This window comes from Eleutherodactylus coqui, chromosome 1, assembly GCF_035609145.1.
Source record: "Eleutherodactylus coqui strain aEleCoq1 chromosome 1, aEleCoq1.hap1, whole genome shotgun sequence".
Lineage (NCBI taxonomy): Eukaryota > Metazoa > Chordata > Amphibia > Anura > Eleutherodactylidae > Eleutherodactylus > Eleutherodactylus coqui.
In genome coordinates, this window is record NC_089837.1 from 32,732,429 (window position 1) to 32,756,625 (window position 24,197).

The 24,197-nt window shown below is 45.2% G+C and overlaps 1 protein-coding gene across 1 annotated transcript in view; it reads right to left on the bottom strand.

The window, feature by feature from the left end:
- The window catches only part of LOC136611592 (L-gulonolactone oxidase-like), an 85,862-nt gene that overhangs the window by 39,438 nt on the left and 22,227 nt on the right, over positions 1-24,197 (bottom strand). Inside the window, exons 5-6 of the mRNA XM_066591348.1 lie at positions 21,994-22,084; positions 19,636-19,821 (exon numbers count right to left, since the gene is read on the bottom strand). Coding sequence (XP_066447445.1) covers positions 19,636-19,821; positions 21,994-22,084 — 277 coding nt within the window. The remainder of the gene's footprint in view (positions 1-19,635; positions 19,822-21,993; positions 22,085-24,197) is intronic.

A 24,197-nucleotide genomic window follows, 5' to 3' on the forward strand; every position in this document is an offset into this window, starting at 1 on the left:
TATCGTAGTTATATTCTTGTACATAGGGAGCAGTATTATAGTAGTTATATTATTGTACATAGGAGCAGTATTATAGTAGTTATATTCTTGTACATAGGGGCAGTATTATAGTAGTTATATTCCTGTACATAGGAGCAGTATTATAGTAATTATATTCTTGTACATAGGGGCAGTATTATAGTAGTTATGTTCTTGTACATAGTGGGCAGTATTATAGTAGTTATATTCTTGTACTTGAGTGGGGCAGTATTATAGTAGTTATATTCTTGTACACAGGAGGCGGTATTATAGTAGTTATATTCTTGTACATAGCGGGCAGTATTATAGTTGTTATATTCTTGTACTTGAGTGGGGCAGTATTATAGTAGTTATATTCTTGTACATAGGAGGTAGTATTATAGTGGTTATATTCTTGTACATAGGGGCAGTATTATAGTAATTATATTCTTGTACATAGTAGCAGTATTATCGTAGTTATATTCTTGTACATAGGGAGCAGTATTATAGTAGTTATGTTTTTTTACATAGGGGCAGTTTTATAGTAGTTATATTCTTGTACATAGGGGCAGTATTATAGTAATTATATTCTTGTACATAGTAGCAGTATTATCGTAGTTATATTCTTGTACATAGGGAGCAGTATTATAGTAGTTATGTTTTTTTACATAGGGGCAGTTTTATAGTAGTTATATTCCTGTACATAGGGAGCAGTATTATAGTAGTTATATTCTTGTACATAGGGAGCAGTATTATAGTAGTTATATTCTTGTACATAGGGGGCAGTATTATAGTAGTTGTATTCTTGTACATAGGGGGCAGTATTATAGTAGTTATATTCTTGTGCATAGGGAGCAGTATTATAGTAGTTATATTCTTGTACTTGAGGGGGGCATAGTATGAATAGTATGAACGAAGACGCAAGCTTGGACGCAGTACAAATGCCGGGTGGAGAGATGATGAGTTACACTCTAATTACAGAAGCATCTGCCACCAGATTTCAACTAAAGAGAAAGTGAGTTGAATGCTTGTTGTGTTGCTGCCCAATTTGAGGTCACTATCACTTTTGGGTCTAGTACCAAGGGTCACTGTTACTACTGGGGCCATTATGGGTTCTGTATCATCACTGCAGGCATTATGATGTACACTATTGGTACTGGGGCCACTATGGGTGTTAATATTACTACAAGGCTTACTAATGAGGTCAGCATTACTTTTCGAGCCACTATAGTGAACACTTACTATTGGGTCCAATTATGGATTTTACTATTACTTCTGGGGCCTCTATGGGAGTCTCTATTACTATTGGGGCTACAAAAGGGGGTGACTATTACTACTGGGGCCAAAAACGTGGACATAATTTTTTTTTTTTACTGGGGCTACTTTGAAGCTCACTATTGCTACTGGGGCCACCACGGGGGTCACTTACTACTGGGGCCACTTATGGGTGTTAGTATTACTACTGGAGCTACTTTTGAATTTAAGGATTAGTTCTGGGGCCACTTTTGCTACTGGGGCCACTAACGAGATTAATATTACTACAGAATTCGCTATGGGGGACACTTACTATTGGGGCACTAATACTGCTGAAGCCGCTATGGGAGGGTCACTGTTACTGCAGAGGCCGCTAATAGGGTCATTATTACAACTGAGGTCACTAACATGATCATTATTACTACTGGGGCCACTAAGGGAGGGGGGTACACTGTTACTACTGAAGTCACTAATAGGGTCATTGTAACTACTGGGGTCACTAACAGGGTCAGTGTTCCTACTGGGGCCATTAAGAGGGTCACTATTACTATTGCAGCCCTATGGCTCCTCGTGATACTTTACCCATCAGTATCAATGAAGGCCACCTTTGCAATTATTTTGTTGCATCGTCTTGTATAGACACTTCATTGATTACAGTGGGGCGTTACATCTGGAGAACATTAGAGCAGAACTCATACAGAACACGTCCGATCAGCCGGATCGCACACAACGGTGAATCTTAATTAAATTCCTTCTGCAGATAAATATTTCTCAGCAAATAGAGTTGTGGATTTTACAATTGCATCAAGACAGGTCTGTGGGTAACCGGAAACTCTTCATGTGTATATACTGAGCCATATGTAGAATCATTAATACTGAGCAGCCAGCGAGCAGTATACACTGTTATCTTATATATGCACTGAACAGCCCCCTCTGCTAGAAAACCCAACGACCAGTTCCAGCGCCATTGAGTCTAAGAAGCAAAAAGGAGTCACCGAGGGGCAAAAGAGCGCAAAAATTGTATCATTGAGAAGTGGAAAACCTTCACTTGGTCAGATGGATCCAGATTTCTGTTGCAACGTGCTGATGGAGTCGAAGGTGAGGGTCAGAATTTGGCGTAAGTCGATGACCCCTTCCTGTCAGCTGGTCAGAACTAGTGATGAGCGAGCATACTCGCTAAAAGCAATTTCTCAATCGAGCATTGCCCTTAGCGAGTACCTGCCTGCTCAAGAGAAAAGGTTCAGCTGCGGGCGCGGGTGAGAGGTGAGTTGCGGCAGTGAGCAGGGGGAACGGGGGGAAGAGAGGGAGAGAGAGATCTCCCTTCCGTTCCTCCCCGGTCTTCCCTGTCGCTCCCTGCCCGCCCCCGGCAGCCGAACCTTGTCTCTCGAGCGGGCAGGTACTCACCAAGGGCAATGCTCGCTCGAGTCAGAACTACTATTGCTCATCTTGATTGGCTGGGGGATTAAACCGTCCCGATTTTTGCAAAATGAAGATCGGGTAAGTTTAAATGATTCTGGGCTAAAATTGCAGGAAAATCAAATTTCCCATAATGCCTGCTGTGGACATCAGTGTGCCGCCAATCAGCAGTTATGGAATGTGACTTATGTCACCAAATTTGTCCTCCGTTTTGCATACGAGCAGCAGTTGCATTGGACGCCTGCATCATATGACCTAGCCATATATAACATAGAAACAGAGTAACCAGTGGCTATTTTACAGTTGAGTGCAGGACATATATAAGCACATAAATGTGATGCAGCTTCTAACATGAGATCTGTTGTTAGGGACAGATATTCCACAGAGGATATAATGTTGCAGGTGTGAAAGCTTGTATACCATCAGAGAAATTAAATGGGGTTCTATTGGAGGGAGTAGAGAAAGAAGCTGCATCACGTTTATATGCCTATACCAAACGTAATCTGTTGTTAGGGACAGATGCTCCACAAAGGAAATGTTGCTGCTAGTGTGAAAGCATGTCTACCAACAAGCTTGTCAATCTGGGGTTTTCCAGGTAACATACTAGTGATGATGTATCCTCAGTATAGGTCATCACTAATTGATCGGCTGGGGTGCACCACTCAGGACCCCGGTTGATTATCTGGGTGGGAGCCCCCTGGCAGCACTGCAAATGTAAGTAGTGGCCCTAGTTTGCAACTGCAAATACAGCCCCCATTGATTTGAAGGAGAGCCCAATCTGTAGATACAAGCGCCAGTCACTACAAAGGTGTCAAAGCAGCAGCATCAACTCAAACCCCTATGTATTTGTAGCACTATCAGCAGGTGCCCAATCAGCTGATCGGCTGGGGTCAGCGATCAACCATTGATGACCTATCCTGAGGATACCTTATCACTAGTATTCTCCCTGGAAAACCCCTTTAAATGAGGTTCTACTGGAGGGAGCAGAGGAAGAAGCTGCATCACGTGTATATGCCTATACGAAACTTGATCTGTACATTGGGAGAGGGGATATTTCTACTGCTATCAATGTATATAGCAGTAAAGCAGACAGGTAGAATATCCTTTGGCGTGGGGAATATTGTAGAGCTCTGTTTGTTGCCTCAGACATCGTTCAAAGTCAGCAGTCCGGCCATTACAATTTATTTGCAGACCCTACGCAGCTAGCAGTGGTTTTCTGCAAACTACAAAATTAGTTGATAAGTTACATAAAACTACTCTAATAATTGAACCAAAAAAACCCAAAAAACTAAATAATAAAGGAAACATGAAGAAAACAAGGGGTAGGGAAATATCAGTGGTCGTAGAGGTGGTGTTATGGGACGGGCCAAGCTGGCACTTCAAGCGGCTCCTACTGAGAAAACAGCTCCATCTTCTGCTGGAACCGAGGCAAGCCCACTGCTATTCCTTAGAAGTGGGTCTTCTAAGTCCCTTTGAGGCATATAAGTGCTTTTATGTTGCAGTGCTTGCAGAAGGACCGTCATGTAGCCTACATCAAAACATCAGATCATTTCTGGGTGGCCACCCTCCTTGATCCCTGCTAAAAGGCCAAAATAACAAATCTCATTCCAGCAGTGGAGCGGGACTTCAAAATGTTGCATACTGTTAAGCAGCTTGAGCAGAGCAATGGATCACAGCTCTGCGGCTCATGGTGGGCGAGCAGGAAGCCACCGCAGCAGCACAACCACCGGTGGTCTAAGTTGTGGCATAGTAGATTTATATCAAAGACCACACGGTGTCCTCAAGGTAGTATTGCTGCTGATGGTGGTGCAACTACTGCTGCTCTACCTCTGCTTCCGCCATGTTACCTACGACACAAAACGATTATTCTACTAATTGTTCATGACTAGTCAGCACCTCCATCTAATGTGTGTCCTGAAGCTTCCTATCCGCATGAGCCAATATTCCTGCAGAATGATTTCAACACCCAGTGGAATCACCTCAAAGTAATAGGAACCCTTAGTGACCTCCTCAGAGTAATAGGATCCCTCACTGACAACCTCTGAATAATAGGATCCCTCAGTGATCTCCAAACAGTAATAGGACCCCTCAGTGACCTCATCACAGTAATAGTGCCTCTTGGTAACTCAAACAAAGTAATGTCTCTCAGTGACCCCTCACATTAATATTGCCCCTCAGTCATTCCTTCATAGTAACAATACCCCTCAATGACCCTCTCACAGTAATAGTCCACCTCAGTTATCCTTTCATACTAATATTGCCCATCAGTCAAGCTTTTATAGTAACAGTGCCCCCTTACACAATAAGTGACCCTCAGACACCCCTTATAGTAATAATAGTGCCCTCCAATGACCCCCTCACAGTAATAGTGCCTCTGAATGCCCCCCAGTAGTAATGCCCCCTTTTTTACAGTAACCTTAATAACAAACAGCCTATACGCAGCTTACTTTGCTGCTCCAGTCTATGTCAATCTTCCACTCACTTCTGGGTAGAGTGAATGCCGATTTAGTGGAGCTGAGGCCAATGATTGGCCACAGCGATCACATGTGATCATTGTGTTACCTGGAAGTGAGCCGGAGACTTTAGCAGTGCAAACTAGAGCGATGGGGAGCGAAATAAGATGAGTATAGACTGTTTTAGTCATCCCAGCGGGACATCTCTCCTGGGATGGTGGGACAGAGACAAAGTTGAGGACTGTCACAACGAACCTGGGATGGTTGGGGGGACATGGGCTCTGACCTCAACTCCCACACCATGAGATGGGATCACAACTTCGGTGCACAGTCTAGTGGAGGGCCTTCAGAAGAAGATTGAATTCTGGTGCCAGAATGAAATGCTCAAGAGGTTCACAGGTGACGCCTGGGGGGCACTTACTTTTAACTGTGCGGTTTATCTATTATCTGCCAAGTGAAATATTTCATAAACTGAAATCTGAATAAAGAAACGGTTGCAGCGGGTTTGGGGGAAAGAATAATCAGGATGTTCATCAACTGTCTGCGCGCTCTTTTATGTGGAGCTGAGATGTATTTATACAGCAGGGGAGACAACTGCGCAGGAAGCGAAGAGCAGCTCCGGAGCTCGGCATCTAACGAAAACAGCTTTACAACAAAGTCATTGTTCATCCTACGACTGGAAATGTATTCTGTCATCGCAGTACAATAAAAGCTCGTTACCGCATTTCAGTGTTGTTACTTTTTCATTTCTAGGAAGTGAATAATATGGCGCGTTGCAGAAGTAGCAGAACGAAGTGCGCCATTTAAAGGGAACGCATCAACGGGAAGAGAAAGTTAGAGGTTTTATTATAAAGATTGCAGGAAATTTACTTTTCAAAATCCGGTTAAGAATGTTTTATCTCCTTAGTGATGCGGACCTTTCGTTTTTTCCCTACACAACTCCTATTTATCCGTCCGTGCAGCCATCTGAGCGCTCGCTTTTGGCAAGACGTATTGTATTTTTCAATGGTCCAATTTAATATATAATATTTTTCGAACTATAAGACAATAGAAAACATCTTTTACACTAATTAAAACTTCTCTGGTGGGAGGAAGTAAAGGGGTTAATTTCACACACTCGCTCTACAATAGGAGAGGGGGTTCATATAACCCAAAAGAGGTTCTCGAATAGCTGCAAACCCCATCCTGGAGCTCCATCTGAGGCAGATCTGTAAATGATGGGAGTTGTGGCGATTAGATGGACGGTCTTGTCACCGGAGGCCCTAAAAATGGTTCCCCCCTTGGCCTATAAGAGGCTCTCGGAGGCTCCTTGTGTGTAGTGACCTCTTCTTCCGCTTGTAGTGCTTGTTGGCCACTAAACGCCTCTACGACACAGAGAAGAGATTTCAGCCCATTACCAGAGGGGGCGCATTATTGGGATGTGAGAAGCTGGAGGGTCATATCAATGAATTGTCCCCCATCGGGCCATTCTGACCAGACTGTTAGAAGGTGTTGGGACCAGTGGGTGTGTGAGGGCACACAAAGCGAGCAGGCTCAGGACGCCCCCTACAGACCACCAGTAGAGAGGAGCGTCTGACCAGACTGTTAGGGGGTGTTGGGACCAGCGGATGTGTGATGGCACACAAGGTGACCAGGCTCAGGACACCCCCTACAGACCACTAGAAGAGAGGAGCGTCTAACCAGACTGTTAGGAGGTATTGGGACCAGTGGATGTGTGAGGGCACACAAGGTGACCGGGCTCAGGATGCCCCCTACAGACCACCAGTAGAGAGCGGCATCTGACTAGACTGTTAGTGGGTGTTGGGACCAGTGGATGGGGGCACACAAGGTGACCGGGCTCAGGACGCCCTCTACAGACCATCAGTAGAGAGGAGCGTCTGACCAGACTGTTAGGAGGTGTTGGGACCTGAGGATGGGGGCACACAAGGTGACCGGGCTCAGGACGCCCCCTATAGACCACCCGTAGAGAGGAGAATCTGACCAGACTGTTAGGAGGTGTTGGGACCAGCGGATGTGTGAGGGCACGCAAGGTGACCGGGCTCAGGATGCCCCCTACAGACCATCGGTAGAGAGGAGCATCTGACCAGACTGTTAGGGGGTGTTAGGACCAGTGGATATGCGAGGCACACAAGGTGACCGGGCTCAGGACGCCCCCTACAGACCACCAGTAGAGAGGAGAGTCTGACCAGACTGTTAGGAGGTGCTGGGGCCAGTGGCTGTGTGAGGGCACACAAGGTGACCGGGCTCAGGATGCCCCCTGGAGACCTCGGGGGAAGCGCCTCAATGCTGCCTTTGCTGTGGAACGGCACACTGCCCCCTGCTGGTGTGATGGTCTGGGGGGCCATCACATATGACAGTCAGTCCCCCCCTAGTAGTGGTATAAGGGACAATGACAGCTCAGCGATATGTTCAGGACATCCTGTGTTTCTCCATTGGGGGCTTCCAGCAGGATAATACTCGGCCGCACACACAAGGGGGTCACAAGAAGCCCCTACAACATTGTCACACTTCCGTGGCCGACCGGTCATCAGATTTATCATTTACATGATCTAGAAGCTCAGTTACAGCAAATGCGGAGAGATATGCCGCAAGATACCATACAAAACTTAATACCTCCATGCCCGCCCGTATCACTTCTTGTATCAAAGCTAGGGGTGGTACAACAGACTACTAGAGCCTCCATACCTGCCAGTATCACATCTTGTTTCCAAGCTGGAAGTGGTACAACAGGGTACTTGAGGCTTTATGCCCCCTGTATCACATCTTGTATCTAAGCTAGAGGCAATACAACAGGGTACTAAAGCCTCCATGCCCCCATACCACACCTTGTATCCAAGCTAAAGGCAGTACAACAGGGTACTAAAGCCTCCATGCCCCCATACCACACCTTGTATCCAAGCTAAAGGCAGTACAACAGGGTACCAGAGTCTCCATGCCCCTTGTATCACATCTTGTATCTAAGCTAGAGGCAATACAACAGGGTACTAAAGCCTCCATGCCCCCATACCACACCTTGTATCCAAGCTAGAGGTGGTACAACAGGGTACTAGAGCCTCCATGCCCCCCCCCCGTATCACATCTTGTAACATAGTAACATAGTATGTAAGGCCGAATGAAGACAATGTCCATCTAGTCCAGCCTGTTTATCCTCCTGTGTTGTTGATCCAGAGGAAGGCAAAAAAAACCCAAGATGCAGGAGCCAATTAGCCCATTTGGGGGAAAATTCCTTCCCGACTCCCTAATGGCAATCAGACTGTTCCCTGGATCAACCCCTAATAGTTCCTACCTGCCTGTAAACCCGGATTAACAATTAACCTAGGATTTATAACCCATAATATCCTTCCTCTCCAGAAAGACATCCAGTCCCTGTTAAACACCTTAATGGATTTTGCCATCACCGCATCCTCAGGCAGAGAGTTCCACAGTCTCACTGCTCTTACAGTAAAGAACCCTTTTCTGTGTTGGTGATGAAACCTGCTTTCTTCTAGACGTAGCGGATGCCCTCATGTTACCGTCGCAGTCCCGGGTATAAACAGATCTTGGGAGAGATCCATGTGTTGTCCCCCCATGTATTTATACATAGTTATTTGATCGCCCCTTAGCCATTCTTTTTTTAGGATAAATAATCCCAGTTTTGGTGCCTCTCTGGGTATTCCAGTCCCTTCATTCCATGTATTAGTTTAGTTGCTCTTCTTTGAACCCCTTCCAGTACTGTAACATCTTTCCTGAGCACCGGTGTCCAGAACTGTACGCAGTATTCCATGTGAGGCCTGACAAGTGCCTTATATAGTGGGAGGATAATGTTCTCGTCCCTCGCCCCTATACCTCTTTTGATGCACCCCAAGACTTTATTAGCTTTTGCAGTAGCTGACTGGCATTGGTTACTCCAGTTTAGTCTACAATCCACTAGTACCCCCAGGTCTTTTTCCATATCACTTTTCCCTAGCTGTACCCCATTTAGTGAATATTTGTGACATCCGTTTCTCCTGCCCATGTGCAGAACCTTACATTTATCAACATTGAACTTCATTTGCCATTTTTCTGCCCAAGCCCCCAGCTTATCCAGGTCCGTTTGTAGCCGCACATTGTCCTCCGTTGCATTAATTATATTGTATTATTTTGTATCATCTGCAAATATTGATATTTTACTGTCCAGCCCCTCTATCAGGTTATTGATAAATATGTTGAATAGAATGGGGCCTAATACTGAACCCTGTGGCACCCCACTAGTGACTGTGGCCCAATCAGAGTATGAACCGTTTATTACCACCCTCTGCTTTCTATCTCTGAGCCAATTCTTTACCCAATTACACACGTTTTCACCCAATCCGAGCTGCCTCATTTTATATATCAGCCTATTATGCGGCACGGTGTCAAATGCTTTAGAGAAGTCCAGATATACGAGATTATAGACTCTCCCAGGTCCAGCCTAGAGCTTACTTCATCATAGAAGCTGATCAGATTGGTCTGACATGATCGACCCTTCAGGAACTCATGCTGGTGAGGAGATATTCTGTTGTTCTCCTTGAGGTATTCTTCCATGGCGTCTCTCAGAAACCCCTTTAATATTTTTCCCGTTACTGAAGTGAGACTTACCGGCCTGTAGTTACCAGGCTCACTTTTGGACCCCTTTTTGTAAATTAATACCACGTTGGCAATGCGCCAATCCAATGGTACAACCCCGGTCTTGATAGTATCCATAAATATTAGGTATAGTGGCCTAGCAATCTCATCACTTAGTTCCTTTAGTACCCTTTTGTGTATTCCATCTGGGCCTGGCGATTTATCGATTTTAATCTTCTTTAACCGGTTCCTCACTTCCTCCTGCGTTAGGTATGAGATATTTTCTGAGGGGTTCATTTTGGTCCCCTGCATCTCATATGGCATTTCCTTTTCCTTCGTTTTTCCTCCATCATCTTCAACGATTTCCCCTGCATTATTTGTTAAAGGGCCAGTGCTCTCGGTGCAAATCCTTTTGCTGTTAATATAGTTGAAGAATAGTTTCGGGTTGTTTTTGCTCTCTTTGGCGATCAGTCTTTCTGCTTCCTCCTTAGCAATTTTCATCCTCTCTTTGCATATTTTGTTTTTATCCCTGTACGATTTTAGTGCTTCTTCGCTGCCTTCTTGCTTTAGTAGTTTGAACGCTTTCTTTTTTTCGTTTATGGCCCCCCTTGTCGAGCCACATTGGTTTCCTTTCAGTTGAGATTCTTTTATTTTTAAAGGTAATGAACTGCTCACATGAGGTGATTAGGATCCTTTTAAACTCCTCCCATTTCCCTGTATGTACTGATATTTTTGAGGATGTTGTCCCAATTAGTGTTACTGATAGTAGTTCTAAGCTGATCAAATTTTGCTTTACTAAAGTTTAGTTTGTGTGTCGCTTCCTGATAAGGCTTCTTATTGAATGACAGCTGGAAGTTGATTATATTGTGGTCACTGTTCCCCAAGTGTCCCTCAACCTGTACCCTCATTATTCGGTCCTGTTTGTTAGTTAGTACTAGGTCCAGAGTGGCTCTCGCTCTAGTTGTTTCCTGCACAAGTTGAGTAAGGTAGTTATCTTTAATTGATCTCAAGAACTTATCACCCCTGTGAGATTTGCAGGTTTTGTTCTCCCATGTTATACCTGGGTAATTAAAGTCCCCCATGATAATTACTTCGTTGCACTTTGACACCTCTTCTATCTGCCTTAGGCTGCATTCCCACGAACGTATATCGGCTCGGTTTTCACGCCGAGCCGATATACATCGTCCTCATGTGCAGGGGGGGAGGATGGAAGAGGTAGGAGCAGGAACTGAGCTCCCGCCCCCTCTCTGCCTCCTCCCCGCCCCTCTGCACTATTTGCCATGGAGAGAGGCGGAACGGGGGCGTGGCTAATTCTCAGAACTTAGCCCCACCCCCATCCCACCTCCTTTCACGTTCACTGTGACTACTTTTTGATCACTTTTTATTAATTTTTTTTCTTGAAAACAAGGCAGCCAATAAAAAAAACGCAATTCTGACGTCAAATTTTTTTAAATTAATAATGCATAACTTTGATAGACTGAACTTATGCGGACGCGGCGATACCAAATACGTTTTTGTTTTTTTATTAAGATTTTTTTACTATCGGAAAAGGCTTCGTTTTTACTTTCATTAGCTTTTATTTTAATAATACGTTTTTTACACATTTTCACATCTTTGTTTTTATAGTCCCTTATAGGGAACATGACCTTGTGATTGTTTGATCGCTTATACAGTATAATGCAGTACCACAGTATTGCACTGTATTATGACAGTCAGCCTATCAACACGTGCGAGATAGAAACATCGCAACATGTTCTATTTTTGTGTGAGCCCTCAGAAATCTCGCATATTGCTTCCTTTATGGGTAAACGCAATCACCTCAATTTATAAAAAAAAATTCTATTAAAAATACATGCTATTGGACATTGAAATTTTACAAGCGTGATATCAGTCCGATATCTTGCTTGCTCGTGTGAACGCATCATAAGTCTTCCCCACTGAAAACATTTTTATGTTCTATCCTGACACTGAGCCAGTAGGGGGCGGCAAAGAGATACAAGCTGTGCAGTGTGAACTAAAAGGAAACCAGCAGAGATATGAATGCAGCTCTGGAGGTGACTGGAGTCCAACATGTTGCTTAAAACCAGTTAAAGAAAATTACAGCAAATGCAAACTGAAGAAATTTCTTGTTGTTCTTCATTAGAACATTTTGACACTCTACAGAGCACTTTTTGAGGGTGCCCGGGTCATTGCCCCTCCTGCTGCAGGTGACGGCTCTGGCTCGCCATGCTGCTTTGAGAACACGGTCACTAACTACATTACAGAGGTAGGACACATTGCTGAAGCTCACCCGATCATGGAGTCCCGATGGGTTGCCTGCTACAGTGGCCTATGAGGCTGAGCCTCTGACTGAACTTCACAGATTTTATAATACACTGCTATACCGAAGTATAGCAGTGTATTATAAGAATGCCAGAGGCGGGTGATATTAAAGACCCCTAGTGGGACAAAAATTAAAGGTTAAAATGTAAAAATAAAAAGTCAAAAAAATTCCATCTGCCCCCTTTTACTATGTAAAAAAAAATCCCAAATCTGGTACTGCTGCATCTGTAATGACCCAGAGGAAAAAATAAGTACATTATATAACCAGCACGGTGCGCCCCATAGCAAAAACATACAAAAAACATGAAGAAAATAGCAAATTTTGCCTATCTAGCCTTACAAAAAATGGAATAGGAAGGAATCGAACTGCCTTATGGATCAACAGGTGATAGCAGTGATGTGAGGCCTCAGATCCTCGGGGCTTTCAAATGGATGGCGAGCGCGACATCAGACTATGAATCACAGCCTGATATTGCCCCCGTCCGTGTGAGGCTAGACTTACAAAGTACAACTCATCCTGTAAAAAAAACCATTACATTGTCGTTATCGCACCGACCTGCAGAATTACCGTATTTTTTGCCTTATAAGACGCACCGGTCTATAAGACGCACCCCCGTTTTAGAGCGGGAAAATAGGGGCAAAAAAATCATTACTCACCTCCCCCGGCGTTCTGCGGCGCTGCTGCAGGCTGTCGCTCCCTCCTGGTCCCCGGCAGAGCATTGCTTTCTGGACGCAGGACTTAAAATCCCCGCCTCCAGAAAGCTAATACTGTGATTGGCTAACACACGCCGTCAGCCAATCACAGCCATTCAATGACATCGTTGAATGGCTGTGATTGGCTGAAGGCGCACGTGTGTTAGCCAATCACAGCCATTCAATGATGTCATTGAATGGCTGTGATTGGCTGACGGCGTGTGTTAGCCAATCACAGTATTAGCTTACTGGAGGCGGGGATTTCAAGCCCTGTGTCCAGAAAGCAATGCTCTGCCGGGGACCAGGAGGGAGCCTGGTCCAGCAGCGTTGCAGAATGCCGGGGGAGGTGAGTAATGATTTTTTTTTTTTGACAGGAGAGAAATTTTCTAACTGATCGCACATTTGTTCGTGCGATCGCGAATTTAATGCGCGATCACGCTAAATAAATCGCGTCCACGCGTTAAATTCACGATCGCGCTAAAAATGGCAATCGGAACGAATTTTTTTTCAGCACATTCGCTTTATAAGACGCAGGAACTCCCCCCCCCCCCCCGCGCTTTGGAGGCGGAAAAAGTGCGTCTTATAAAGCGAAAAATACGGTAATGTTACATTATTTATACCGCACGCTATAAAAATAAAAAACGGGCCAGAACTGCAGATTTTGTTAGTCTCGCCTCTAGAAAAAAAAAACAATCAAAATGTTTTATGTTCCCAAAAATTGGATAAATGACGACTGGAGTCCATCCCTTAAAAAACAACAAGTCCTCATGGAGCTCCGTCAGTGGGAAAGTAATAACGTTCCGGCTCTTGGAATGCGGCGACACAAAAGCAAATGAAACAAAAACTGTTTGTATACAAAAATGGCAAAACATAAAAAACTGTATAAGGCCTCATGTCCACTTGAAAAATACAATCCGCTCAGAATCTGCTGCGGATTTCCACGGCGGATTCCACACGGATTTGCTAAATAGAATTTTCTGTGCATGTAGATATCCGCACACTTTGCTATCAATGTGATAGCAATGTTGCTGATCCGCACGAAATATGCCACAGAATGGAGCCTGCCACGTTTTTTCTCCCGCGCATGAAAAACGCAATTCTTTTAAAATGCCATCCGTGTGTGCAAAAATCAATTTAATAGACCGCAGATGGCCAATGATTCCCTATGGGCAAAATCCGCTACGGATTCCGCAATTCCATTTAGCTAGTGGACATGAGGCCTAAACTTGGTGCCGCGGAGAATAATGTCAGCATATTGTTTATTCTGCACTCTGAACGCCGTAAACAGGAAATCCAAAAAAACTAATTGCAGGATTTCTTTTTTTCCCAATCCCCCTAATAAAAAAAAATACAATACAAGTTATACAATACATTATATGCACCCAAAAATGATGCCATTAGAAAATACAATCTGCCCTGCAAGGAACAAGCCCCCATACGGCCGTGTGGACAGTTATGGCTCTGGGAATGAGACGATAGAAAAAACGGAAAAATTAGTTGGTCATTAAGGTGCAAACAGGCTCGGTCACTAAGGGGTTAACACTGCGGTGTAGTCTTTATTCTACAGACTACTCCCCCTCCACCCTCCTCCCCTGTGAGACCTGAATCTTCCTTGATCCGGGGTTCATCTCTCTTCTGTCTATTATTCCATCTCAGGCTCTAGTTTTCCCCGGAGAACGCGCGTTCGCTGGTTTTGAAGACGTAAGTAGTACAAAGAGTGTGGGAGATAATGTGCGCCGATCAGGGGAAGCGGGAGGATTAACCTGCGCTCAGCTTCAGACACCCGGCATTATCTAGATACATGGCAGCCTTTTATCATCATGGCAGGCAGCATCCCGCCAAACACAGGGCCGCTCTCACAGCCGCTCTGCGGGTTCACAACCAAAAACTAAAATCTTTTTATCTTTGGCTCAAAGTTTTCATTTTGTTCCAATATACTTTTTTTGGACTGAACTTGAGTTTTAGGTGCTAAACTCCAGTCGCATCCGAAGCTGCATCTACAAGACCTGCTCTTTGTATCTCAGCGTAGCTTGTATGGTGCAGTACTTTGGGATGGATATAGCTTTCCTACCGAGGCACAGTGGCAGGTATATACACTATATCTCTCATAATGCAATACATCAGGAATATGCTATATTGGAAGATCATTTTCTTCTCCATCTGATCCAGACCACCATGACGACTTCTTCCAGCTATGACTTGCTTGTGTATAAATTAACACACAGACATTTTGACTCTTTGCTTTTCCAGCACATCCCCATCTCTACTTAAATGCTAAGTCCACAGTACCCCACATAGAAATAGTACCTCCATACAGTAACCAACCTCAACATAAATGCTCCATTCATCGTGCTCCACACAGTAAAAGTACCCCATTTGTGCCCGCACCACTAACAGTGTGTCACATGTACCACCATACAGCACTAGTGTCCCATTTGTACCCCCACAAAGTATAGTAATAGTGCACTCATTGTGCTACCATACACTAATAGTTCCCCCTTTTGTGGCCCATACAGTAATAGTGCCTTCATATAGTAATAGTGTTTCCATAAAGTAATAGTACTCCATAAAATATATTATATGGGGTACTATTACTTTATAGAAACACTATTACTATATGGAGGCACTATTACTATATGGGCCACAAAAGGGGACACTATTACTGTATCTGTGTCCAGAGAATGTAGTGCTCACCCCGGGGTCACGAACACACCCCTTGTGACTGCGATCATTACGCCCTTGGTCAAAGTTACAGAAGTTATTGCTAGCTATTTAAAACAATGGCTGTCCGTCTAATAAATGGACGGGCTGAGTCCACCAGAAAGATACTAGCTGTCCTTTCTGGCTCATAAAGGTGGGTCCTGAATGGGGGTCCCCTGTACGACATCAATAGGGCCAAATGGGTCATACGCATATTAATTGACTACGAGACAAGCCCTACAAGAATTCGATGAGGCTGCAGGTTAAGGATGAAAACTGGGGGCGCTGTTTCATTAAAATAAAGGGAAAATATTTGCCACCACCAGTGGTGAAGTGCAGTACTGCAAGTTCCAAACACAACTGTCATTTACAGAAAGTATTTTCACAAATGCAAATTCCAGAAATGTCAGATTACAGCGCTAATCGCCAAACTGAGATCTAGAACATTCCATCACCTTCTGCAGCGATCCTCATTAGAAATGATAAATCCCCTTTAAACGAGTGCGGAAGAGAGGACTGGATTATTAGTGGAGCCGTTTAGACTTAATTGGGACGTCTGACGCCTCCGTCTCCTGAAAGTGAGAAGATTGGAGCAGAGAGGAGACTTGTGGGTAGACTCCGCTGAACAAACATTGGTATTAATGCGGAGAGAACGTTCAGCGTCCTACAGGGAATTAATTAGGGATGTTTGGCGTCTGACCTTGGGAACCTCGCCGTCGTATAATCTTCCTCAAACTGCTTCAACCTAAATACCACGGGCCGCCTTCCCTTCAATCCACAGAAACGACGGCGGGAGGGGCCATATGCATAAAGACATTTCATGGCGGAAAATAAGTAAATGGGATTGAAAATCGGAAAACCACGAAAAACTAGTGAAAAACTAGATAGTATGTGGTTGGGGGATACACGGACAGCGCGCTATATCATATATGAGGTTCTACAACACAAACATCCTCCTTATGCAAAAAGTAACTGCCCCCCCTACGTTCTATAAGAATCTGCAGAAGTTACTAATCACTGCCTCAACATCAGCAATAGCCTCAGTGCCCCCATATTAGTGACATCAGAGTAACTTACAGTACCTCCATAACAGTGATAGCCACAGTGCCCCCATATTAGTGACATCACAGTAACCTACAGTACCTCCATAACAGTGATAGCCACAGTGCCCCCATATTAGTGACATCACAGTAACCTACAGTACCTCCATAACAGTGATAGCCTCAGTGCCCCCATATTAGTGACATCACAGTAACCTACAGTACCTCCATAACAGTGATAGCCACAGTGCCCCCATATTGGTGACATCACAGTAACACACAGGTCCTCCATAACAGTGATAGCCTCAGTGCCCCCATATTAGTGACATCATAGTAACTTACAGTACCTCCATAACAGTGATAGCCACAGTGCCCCCATATTAGTGACATCATAGTAACTTACAGTACCTCCATAACAGTGATAGCCTCAGTGCCCCAATATTAGTGACATCACAGTAACACACAGGGCCTCTATAACAGTGATAGCCACAGTGCCCCCATATTAGTGACATCACAGTAACTTATGGTACCTCCATAACATTGATAGCCACGGTGCCCCCATATTAGTGACATCACAGTAACACACAGGGCCTCTATAACAGTGATAGCCACAGTGCCCCCATATTAGTGACATCACAGTAACTTACAGTACCTCCATAACAGTGATAGCCACAGTGCCCCCATATTAGTGACACCACAGTAACTTACAGTACCTCCATAACAGTGATAGCCTCAGTGCCCCATATTAGTGACATCACAGTAACTTACAGTACCTCCATAACAGTGATAGCCACAGTGCCCCCTTATTAGTGACATCACAGTAACTTACAGTACCTCCATAACAGTGATAGCCACAGTGCCCCCATATTAGTGACACCACAGTAACCTACAGTACCTCCATAACAGTGATAGCCTCAGTGCCCCCATATTAGTGACACCACAGTAACTTACAGTACCTCCATAACAGTGATAGCCACAGTGCCCCCATATTAGTGACATCACAGTAACTTACAGTACCTCCATAACAGTGATAGCCACAGTGCCCCCATATTAGTGACATCACAGTAACTTACAGTACCTCCATAACAGTGATAGCCACAGTGCCCCCATATTGGTGACATCACAGTAACTTACAGTACCTCCATAACAGTGATAGCCTCAGTGCCCCCATATTAGTGACATCACAGTAACTTACAGTACCTCCATAACAGTGATAGCCACAGTGCCTGCATATGTGACATCACAGTAACCTACAGTACCTCCATAACAGTGATAGCCACAGTGCCCCCATATTAGTGACATCACAGTAACTTACAGTACCTCCATAACAGTGATAGCCACAGTGCCCCCATATTAGTGACATCACAGTAACTTACAGTACCTCCATAACAGTGATAGCCACAGTGCCCCCATATTAGTGACACCACAGTAACACACAGGGCCTCTATAACAGTGATAGCCTCAGTGCCCCCATATTAGTGACATCACAGTAACTTACAGTACCTCCATAACAGTGATAGCCTCAGTGCCCCCATATTAGTGACATCACAGTAACCTACAGTACCTCCATAACAGTGATAGCCACAGTGTCCCCATATTAGTGACATCAGAGTAACCTACAGTACCTCCATAACAGTGATAGCCACAGTGCCCCCATATTAGTGACATCACAGTAACACACAGGTCCTCCATAACAGTGATAGCCACAGTGCCCCCATATTAGTGACATCACAGTAACTTACAGTACCTCCATAACAGTAATAGTCACAGTGCCCCCATATTAGTGACATCACAGTAACACACAGTACCTCCATTACAGTGATAGCCTCAGTGCCCCCATATTAGTGACATCACAGTAACCTACAGTACCTCCATTACAGTGATAGCCTCAGTGCCCCCATATTAGTGACATCACAGTAACACACAGGTCCTCCATAACAGTGATAGCCTCAGTGCCTCCATATTAGTGACATCACAGTAACTTACAGTACCTCCATAACAGTGATAGCCACAGTGTCCCCATATTAGTGACATCACAGTAACTTACAGTACCTCCATAACAGTGATAGCCTCAGTGCCCCCATATTAGTGACATCACAGTAACCTACAGTACCTCCATAACAGTGATAGCCACAGTGCCCCCATATTAGTGACATCACAGTAACTTACAGTACCTCCATAACAGTGATAGCCTCAGTGCCCCCATATTAGTGACATCACAGTAACCTACAGTACCTCCATAACAGTGATAGCCACAGTGTCCCCATATTAGTGACATCACAGTAACTTACAGTACCTCCATAACAGTGATAGCCTCAGTGCCCCCATATTAGTGACATCACAGTAACTTACAGTACCTCCATAACAGTGATAGCCACAGTGCCCCCATATTAGTGACATCACAGTAACACACAGGGCCTCTATAACAGTGATAGCCACAGTGCCCCCATATTAGTGACATCACAGTAACTTACAGTACCTCCATAACAGTGATAGCCTCAGTGCCCCCATATTAGTGACATCACAGTAACTTACAGTACCTCCATAACAGTGATAGCCTCAGTGCTCCCATATTAGTGACATCACAGTAACTTACAGTACCTCCATAACAGTGATAGCCTCAGTGCCCCCATATTAGTGACTCATCAGTAACCTACAACGTCTCTACAACAGTTATAGCCGTTACTAAGCTCTAATAATAGAGACATCCCAGTAACCCGCAGCGCCTCCATAAGCGCCATTTCACGTCAGCGTTATTGTTTTCCGTCTGGCTGTGCCGTAACGGGAGCAGCAAAATAAAAAAAGTTTCAGTTTTCTTGCCGGTAGAAATGTTTTGTAGCTCGAAGCCTTCAGCCGCGCTCGGCTCTTCAGTTTTCCATCCCAGTTACGTATTTTTTTACTCTGGAACTAAATTGCACACTGCGGAGCTCTTCAGTGCCAAAAAGTGGAACGAAAACGGATCTCTTCTTTACATTGTAGTCAATAAGAGACGGAAATTAACGGAAAGCGATCGGCCGTCATCCTTCCAACTTTATTTGTACAGTTCTGTTTTTCGTAAAAAAAAACTTTAAAAAACGCTGAAAAACCACCAGTGTGAAAATCAGAAAATCACGCGAGACGCACCAACCCCGCACGAATATGAAACCCATTGTTGTGGAAGAGGTCATATACATGACTGTCATGTGGAGATCAGTTACCTCTTGCAGGGTGGAGGACTGCTGTATCTCCTGCAGGTGGAAGGCGGCCCTGCATTGCAGAGTGACCGTGAGGAGGACCCCCAGAGACCCCAGGTGAAGTCTGGCTGCTTGGAAAATATCGGCGTTCACCGACTCCGAACACTCCAAGATCTCGCCCGATGCGGTCATCATGGTCAGCGCCACGACCTGTGTGTAATGAAGGGTAGAACATTATGTCACACCAGGCTGTTTGTAGAACTACTATACCCAGCGGTTCTCATCTAAAAGATAGATTGAGCAGCAGGAGACAGGAGAGACCTACAGACAAAGTAACACTGGTGACTTGTTGCCCAAGTGTCTGCTACAGAAGAGCTTAGAGGGCTTCTCCGATTACCAGACAACATCCCTTTAATAGGACTGGATGTAGTAAAATAATGTACCCCTTCGCTGCTGCCGGGAACCAGCGTTGCAACCACGCTGCAGTCCTGGCGTTTGTCGTGACAGTGACATCACTGCAAGTCAGGTGACTGCTGCAGCCAATCAGAACTCCCAAACTGCTGACATCATGGTGCTCAGGATGTGAGTGCCAATACCAGGAGAACGAATTATGATGCTCAGGCTCTGATTGGCTGTAGGGGTTGCCTAACTTCCGGCAATATTACCCATCATAACAAATGCCAGGACCACCAAGGGGCAGCACCAGAGGGGTAAGTATAACTCAGTCTGTTATATTATACTCTCTTTCAAAACAATCGTGCCCCTAGAAGAAGTTGTCGTTTTGCTGTAAAACCCGTCCTGCAGTTCCATCTCAGGCAGATCTGTAATGATGGGAGTTGTGGTGATTAGATGAATGGTCTTGTCACCAGAGGCCCTAAAAGTGGTTCCCCCCTTGGCCTACAAGAGGCTCTCGGAGGCTCCTTGTGTGTAGTGACCTCTTCTTTCGCTTTTGTAGAGCTTGTTGGCCACTAGACCCCTCTACGACGCAGAGAAGAGATTTCACCCCGTTACCAGAGGGGGGCGCATTATTGGGATGTGAGAAGCTGGATGGTCGCATCGATGAATTGTCCCTCACCAGGCCTTTCTGACCAGACTGTTAGGGGGTGTTGGGACCAGTGGATATGTGAGGGCACACGAGGTGGCCGGGCTCAGGACCCCCAACAGACCACCAGTAGAGAGGAGCGTCTGACCATACTGTTAGGAGGTGTTGGGACCAGTGGATGTGTGAGGGCACACAAGGTGACTGGGCTCAGGATGCCCCTTACAGACCACCAGTAGAGAGGAGCGTCTGACCAGACTGTTAGGAGGTGTTGTGACCAGTGGTGTGTGAGGGCACACAAGGTGACCGAGCTCAGGACCCCCGATAGACCGCCAGTAGAGAGGAGCGTATGACCAGACTGTTAGGGGGTGTTGGGACCAGTGTCTGTGTGAGAGCACTGAAGATGACTGGGCTCAGGACACTACCTACAGACCACCAGTAGAGAGGAGCGTCTGACCAGACTGTTAAGAGGTGTTGGGACCAGTGGATACGTGAGGCCACACAAGGTGACCGGGCTCAGGACCCCCTACAGACCACCAGAAGAGAGGAGCATCTGACCAGACTGTTAGGGGACGTTGGGACCAGTGGATGTATGAGGGCACACAAGGTGACCGGGCTCAGGACGCCCCCTACAGACCACCAGTAGAGAGGACCGTATGACTAGACTGTTAGGGGGTGTTAGGACCAGTGGATGTGTGAGGGCACACAAGGTGACCGGGCTCAAGACGCCACCTACATACCACCAGTAGAGAGGACCGTATGACCAGACTGTTAGGGGGTGCTGCGACCAGTGGTTGTGTAAGGGCACACAAGGTGACCGGGCTCAGGATGCCCCCTACAGACCACCAATAGAAAGGAGCATCTGATTGTCCGACAAGCACCAGTAGCTTCAACTGTTTCATTTACCCTGCGGAGGCGCTGTAGGAAAATTAAACACTTGCTGCTACTGTAGCTTTGACCACAAATTACAGCAGCTCATTAAAGATGGCAGCAGGGAGACACTTTGTGATCAATGTACTTTTGATGGATTCTTTGGAAGTTTTCAAAAGTGAGCAGAAAAATAATGGATTTTCACCGCCAATTTCACCTTTTTCTGTTCATAGGGGGCAATCCAGAGTGACTCTATAATGCACACCACATTCAAAACATGTGGCATTTGTATAGTTACTAGTTCCAGTAAATGAACATGAGGTGGGGTCTGTGCAAATGTCCCCCACAGTGGGTGTTTGTGAGTATTCCTGTCCTGAGGGTGGGGGCTTAAATGTTTTACATTATGTTGGCAACTTCGATTTGGTATCCTACTTTTTTTTGGCGTGCTTTTGTATCTGCAGTAAATATCGTACCTGTGTAGCCAGTATCCCATGAGTGATGCCGGTATTGTGGGTTCCCGTCCCAATAACTCCACCAGCTGCAACGTCAGATATAGCGCCAATGCTGCAGAATAAAATGTGGATAAATGAGGATGTTAAAGGACACATCTGGAAGTGACACATCTTCCCATCTATGACAACCTAAACTCTGGTATGACTACAATGTGTGAATACACCCTTAGAGCTGAACACATAACAAGGCTGCAACAAGAGAGGAAGCAAAAAAGGTGTTTGATGTCTCTATAGAGCCTGCCCTTCTCTAAATCAGGGCTGTTCCCGGATCACAGACCCTTCCAAGAAGATCTTCTCAAGAATTCATGAGCTATCCGAAGGTCATATCTGTGGATTCCCCTTTGAAGATCCATTCTTGCATATGAAACCTGCACAACATACTCATAGTTAGGTTTCCACATCCAATCATTCCCTTTCCTTAATGGACTCAAAGTGTAATTTCCTCCTTTCCTTTTTACTTTTTTTATGTTAGCTCTCAGGCTGCAGGTTGCTACATCTCCCCAGTCTAAGGGGAAGCACTGCTTGCTCTCCCTCTTATAAGTGGTAGCAGCTCAGAGCCACGATCACTAAGCTCTGCCCCCTTCAATCTGTGAAGCGGCCAGAGAAGCTATCACAAGTATCGGGAAGTGCTTATCAGTGCTGTAGGCCGTGATCCACTACCTTCAGTGAAGTGGCCCCTAGGCGACAAGTCTGGAAAGGTGCCTCAGGCACTGTATAAAAGGCAATTTTATGCTACCCCACTGGTTCAAGGACAGTGCAGAGGAGAGAAGGCTGTAGGAGAGCAGAGGTATTGTACAGGAAAGAGGACAGAAGCCATTAGTAGCTGTTGTGGAGACACAGGGAAGCAGGCATCAGATTGCTGCCCAAAGGACTTTAAGCTGCTGAAGAGTTTTTTTTCTGATGGATTGTGAAAGTCTGGACTGTGCCATTGAGGCCACAGGAGCACATGGAGGATTGTAATAGCATTGGGTTGTAAGTGAGGCCGGCCTCATTGAAAGGTAAACCATGTGCAGATAAATAAAGACTTTTTAGGGATTAAGCAGGCCTGCTAGCAGTGTAACAGAATTATCGCTATTCTTTGTGACACTGGTAATTGTAGGAAGGCTCAAATACTGAGACTTTTATCAGAAATAATTGGATGTTAGTCTTTGCTAATCTGACGGTTTTGGCACATTACTCGAGCGAGTAATGTTCGTGTTCACCCGCGATTATTGCTATAATAGCAACACACTTGAGATAAGATCAATTAAACGTCAAACACATTCTAAGACTGTAACTACCTCACACAAAGTGTAAAATATAGTTATTTCTGGGTATGCATAATATCAAATTGGTAGGCCTTAGCTAGTCATAGTCAGGATTACATATGGTACCCTGACTGTTTAAAAGTTCCCTAAACTGTTCCTAAACCCTATTATACAGCTTTCTTTTAGCTATTTCTTTTTTTTTTTAAATGCTGCTTATATTGTAACTCCGTCGTCTGCATCGTGTTCTATAACGTCACATAACCCTGCTGGTTCAGTGTCTGCACAGAGGAAGCTGAGCTGATTTATAACCTCATAGCAAGTGGGTAGCAGTGTGTTCCTGCAGGACAGTATAGTTTGTGGGCGACTACAGCTCCCAGCATGCCTTACAGCCTATATCTCCTTACAACCCCTGCTGGTTCAGTATCTGTATAGAGCTGGCTCAGTTGATTTGCATTCTGGGAGTGGAAGTGCTTTATGACAGCTAACGTCAGGCTCACATGACCACGTGCCGGCACGCAGCAACTATGCAATGACATGTGTACTTGCTGTGGGCTGCCAATCCCCATGGCGTGTAACCGTGTATAATAGGCACTAAGATAGAGCATGCCACAATTTTTTTTCGCACAAGTAATTAGTGCGTGAAAAAATGGCTGGTGTGAGGGGCCGATACAAATGAATTGGCTATTTTTGTGAAAATTGCGCACTGGGAAATCTACATGAGGATCTGCGGTAAACTAGAATGCGAATCCGGGAAAGAAATCCGTAGCTTCAAATTCTGATGTGGATTTAGAGGTGCAGGCATTGGAGAAGAATCCCCCGCGGATCCTGTTGGTCTTATTACATATCATGTGAATGAGGCCCTCCGGTACCGGCAGCGCGGATGACATTTCAAGGGCACCTTTTCAAATGGGGTAAAAT